At 47.7% G+C, this 5000-nt stretch overlaps 1 protein-coding gene across 2 annotated transcripts in view; it reads right to left on the bottom strand.

Moving 5' to 3' along the window:
• The window catches only part of nek7 (NIMA-related kinase 7), a 142686-nt gene that overhangs the window by 69586 nt on the left and 68100 nt on the right, over positions 1 to 5000 (bottom strand). For both annotated transcript variants that reach the window (XM_063200835.1, XM_063200834.1), the window contains exon 5: positions 58 to 168. In XM_063200835.1, coding sequence (XP_063056905.1) covers positions 58 to 168 — 111 coding nt within the window. The remainder of the gene's footprint in view (positions 1 to 57; positions 169 to 5000) is intronic.

Raw genomic sequence — 5000 nt, 5'->3', positions numbered from 1 at the left:
CACACACACACACACACACACACACACACACACACACACACACACACACACACTTACCTTGATCATGCGGGACAGGTCCCCAGCGTCGGCCAGCTCCAGTACGATATTCAGCTCGTTGTCCTCAATGAAGGAGGCATGGTACTTGATGACATTGGGATGGTTTAGTTGCTGAGGAGAGAGAGAAAGGGGGGGGTGTCATTAAAAAGGAGGTGTGGTAGTTGAGGACATTAGGATGGTTCTGTTGCCATAGAGCAGAGGAGGAGAAGGAGGATGCATAGATCAGGCGATGGATCTTCTCCATGTCTCCATTTGATTTTTGTTTTAATTCCAAAAATAGGACATTTTAGCTTCAAACTCTACTTTGGTCAGACTAGCAAATCAAATTTTGATTTCGACCACTAATACCATGCTAGTATTGCAATAGCGTGTTAATAACCCAGAAATAACATGTTAATAGCGCAAATTGGAGGTTTTTCAAGATAACGTTGAGGGGGGAGTTTCGCAATGTTGTCGCCCAACTGCCCGCTTGGCCCGTCCCTGCAGGCTGGGTCAACAGGGGTGTAGAAAGTCACAACAACACACACAACATGATGATACACACCACTCCACCCCCCCACCCCACACACACACATTCACTTTCATACCTCTCCTCCACACAACTACACAAACACCTCAAACGTCTCCCTCTTAACACATTCAATACCAGCCGTTTTTTGGAATTCAGCTATAGACTCCCAACCAATTTCATCATTTTATGGCATTTTTTGAACACCCACCGAATATTTTGTCTTTAACCCACAGACACATGTCAGGGCTTGTTCGAAAGCCCAAGGACTCAGCTGTCTGTATATTTTTACGGTTTGTTTCTAGCTTGTTCCAGTCCGAAGTTATTTCACTTTAAGCGCGCACTGGTTTAGGTAAAAATAGCGATTTTGAACATTCGAACTGAGATAAAGCCTTTTTTGTCACGGGTGCGCTCTGACTCTCCGAGTTTAAATTGCGGGTCTAAATGCATTTCCGCGGCCAAAGAACAACTCCAGTAGCTTCCAAGTAAACTATTTTGGTGCAAAAATCACCTGGTCAGGCAGTTCAGAGCATCTGAAATGCTAGCTGGCTAATGTCACTTGACTGGCAGTTTTCGTTCTGTAGATAAAAGTAGACGTGCCAAAGTACTCACCCAAAAGTAGGTTACTTCCTGCTGTGTTGCATGCTGTATTTCATTACAACCTTCCATTTTACACCTATCCTGATAGCAGCAAAACTCCTAATCCTTCCATATGTTTAGGAATAGGCTAGCTAGCAAGGCAAGTGTGTTTTGATTCTTCAGCCCAGGAAGTATCTCGAGACATGACGTGACGTGATCAGGAAGTGGTTTGACTGGCTTTAATAAAACTCAAATACTGTGTGTAATAAAATGCACAGATGATGAAATATCCAGATCCTGACTTTTTAGGAGTTTTGACTTTGTAGGAGTTTTGACTTTGTAGGTGTTTTCATGATCTATGTCATTTCTGTTCATCAGATTATTACGAAAATCACACAGAATGTGCATTAGAATGTGTAGATTCAGAATCCAATAAAAAAATGTGAAAACGTAATTTTACGGTTGGGGGCCAACGTTTGGGAGGCTAAACGTATTTTTACGTGACTTGGTAGTGAATGTGTTAATAGCACATTCCATAGTGATAAACACAGAAGAGAAGAGAAGAGAAGAGAAGAGAAGAGAAGAGAAGAGAAGAGAAGAGAAGAGAAGAGAAGAGAAGAGAAGAGAAGAGAAGAGAAGAGAAGAGAAGAGAAGAGAAGAGAAGCACTCGGAGGACACGCTGATGTAATCCACAGGCCCAGTGTCATCACCCAAATATGACAAACACATAACAGGGGTTGAAGAGAGGGGGGGTACAGCAAGAGGATAGCGAGAGAAAGAAAGAGAGGAAGAAGAAGAAGAGAGAAAAGAGGGGGGGGAAAGGAGAAACAGATCACAACCCCAAGAAAAGAAAGAAAGAAAGAAAGAAAGAAAGAAAGAAAGAAAGAAAGAAAGAAAGAAAGAAAGAAAGAAAGAAAGAAAGAAAGAAAGAAAGAAAGAAAGAAAGAAAGAAAGACAGAAAGCAAGAAAGAAAGGACTGAAAAGAGAAAGCAAGGAGGAGTGGAGTGGTAGTGAAGGATAGACAGAGGCAGGACAACGGGAAAGGATGGAGGAGAGAGGGTGTCATGGGGACAGAGGAGGAATAGAGGATGGCAGAGGAATAGAGGATGGATATAGGATTCAGAGCGGAGAGAGAGAGAGAAAGACAGGGAGGGAGAGATTGGAAGAGGAGAAGTAGAGGCAAAGCAAAGGGCAGGTATGAAAGAGAGGAGGAAACATAGGGAGGCAGGTAATAGGATGATAGAGGGGGGAAAGGAGGAGAGGTAGAGGCAGTGAAAAGGGGAAAGATGGAGGAGAGGAGGAGAGATAGGGAGGGAGGGAAGCGGGGAGAGGTGGAGGAGAGAGGAGAGATGGGGAGGCAGTGAAAAGGGGAAAGATGGAGGAGAGGAGGAGAGATAGGGAGGCAGGGAAGCGGGGAGAGGTGGAGGAGAGGAGGAGAGATAGAGGGGCAGTGACAAGAGGAGAGGTGGAGGAGAGAGGAGAGATGGGGAGGCGGGGAAAAGGGGAGAGGTGGAGGAGAGGAGGAGAGATGGGGAGGCAGGGAAAAGGGGAAAGATGGAGGAGAGGAGGAGAGATAGGGAGGCAGGGAAGCGGGGAGAAGTGGAGGAGAGGAGAGGTAGAGGCAGGGAAAAGGGGAAAGGCGGAGGAGAGGTAGAAGCAGGGAAAAGGGGAAAGATGGAGGAGAGGGGAGGCAGGGAAGCGGGGAGAGGAGAGATAGGGAGGCAGGGAAAAGGGGAGAGGTGGAGGAGAGGAGAGATAGGGAGGCAGGGATGCGGGGAGACTGTTGCATGAGAGGAGAGAGGTCTCTGGTTGTGATGCAGTGAGAATCTTTCCCCTCTGTTGCCCATGCCCTCGACCCTCATCTCTCCCTCATCTCTCCAATCCCTCTATCTCTCCTCCTCCGTCCCTCCATCCAGCCACCCCTCAGGCCCCCGCTCTCCCCTGCTCGCTCTCCTCTCGCTGTCCTCTCTCTCTCCTCCCTTTTTCCTGTTGGATGGCCAATAAGTAAGAAAATCAGGGATGGGGGACAACAGCTGGGGGGCGGAGGGAGAGGAGGGAGGATGGGGGGCAGAGAGAGCAAGCGACAGAGAGAGAGCGGGGCAGAGAGAGAGAGAGCGGGGCAGAGAGAGAGAGAGCAGGGCAAAGAGAGAGAGAACAGGGCAGAGAGAGAGAGAGCAGGGCAGAGGGAGAGAGAGAGAGAGACAGAAAGAGCAACCGAGAGGGCGAGAGGGTAGAAAAAGAGAAACAGAGATGTTCAAATAAGCGGAAATGAGGAGAGGAGAAGAGATGGATAAAAAGGGACAGAAGACAGTCCACACACACACACACACACACACACACACACACACACACACACACACACACACACACACACACACACACACACACACACACACACACACACACACACACACACACACACACACACACACACACACACACACACCTCCTCAGACATCTCTCCAGCACAGAGGCTGCCCCATCATTACCGAGATGTTCACGCTTGCCTGTGATGCCACACACATGTAAACACAAACACACACAAATAAGCATGCACACACACACACACACATGCACACACACACACACGAACGCACACACACATGCGGACACACTTGCGCGCGCACACACACACACACACACACACACACACACACACACACACACACACACACACACACACACACACACACACACACACGTGCATTCCCTCAGACAGAGTATGTGTTTATGTCATTGCGTTTATGATTTGTGTGACACACATTTTTTGTCACTCTCCAAACTGTCTTTGTGTGTGCGTGTGCGTGTGTGTGTGTGTGTGTGTGTGTGTGTGTGTGTGTGTGTGTGTGTGTGTGTGTGTGTGTGTGTGTGTGTGTGTGTGTGTGTATATATTTCTGGCTCATCGCTGCATCAATGCACTGATGTCCAACTTACTTACTTTGCCCATGTGCATTCAGCCACAGAGCTATGAACAGTGTGTGTGTGTGTGTGTGTGTGTGTGTGTGTGTGTGTGTGTGTGTGTGTGTGTGTGTGTGTGTGTGTGTGTGTGTGTGTGTGTGTGTGTGTGTGTGTGTGTGTGTGTGTGTGTGTGTGTGTGTGTGTGTGTGTGTGTGTGTGTGTGTGTGTGTGTGTGTGTGTGTCCGTCTTTTCTGTGCCCTATCTGTGGAGCTGCCCTGTGTGTGTGTGTGTGTGTGTGTGTGTGTGTGTGTGTGTGTGTGTGTGTGTGTGTGTGTGTGTGTGTGTGTGTGTGTGTGTGTGTGTGTGTGTGTGTGTGTGTGTGTGTGTGTGTGTGTGTGTGTGTGTGTGTCTTTTCTGTGCCCTAGCTGTAGAGATGTCCTCAGGCTGCGCTTCATGTTCACTGCAGTCCGCCTCATTCTGACCCCTCTCTCACTCTACTCTACTCTACTCTACTCTACTCTACTCTACTCTACTCTACTCTCTCTACTCTCCTTTCATTTACATTGTTAACTTTGTGAAGCACATTGAGTTGCACCTGTGTATGAAATGCGCTATATAAATAAACTTGCCTTGCCTTGCCTTGCCTTACTCTGCTCTTCCTCAATTTCTCCTGTTTCTACGTACCTTTTCTCTCTGTCTACTCCACCTCTTCTCCTTCTCCCCTCTTTTTCTTTCCATCCATCTTCTGCTCTTTCTCTTCTACTTCCCTGTTTTTTGTCATCTCCCTTCATCCCGCCGGATGGATTTCCCTACATTTGTCTTCTCTCGCTTTCTCACTCTCTGCCTTTCTCTTCTCTCGCTCTCTCTCTCCCTCCTTTCTGCTTCCAAATCCTTCTGCTTGCCTCTTCTATTCTTCTTAGTTGCAGTGTTTTGGGGGTGTCAGGGCCGGATTAAGATG

Source organism: Engraulis encrasicolus, chromosome 6 (genome assembly GCF_034702125.1).
Source record: "Engraulis encrasicolus isolate BLACKSEA-1 chromosome 6, IST_EnEncr_1.0, whole genome shotgun sequence".
Lineage (NCBI taxonomy): Eukaryota > Metazoa > Chordata > Actinopteri > Clupeiformes > Engraulidae > Engraulis > Engraulis encrasicolus.
This window is presented reverse-complemented; position numbering and strand designations above follow the sequence as displayed.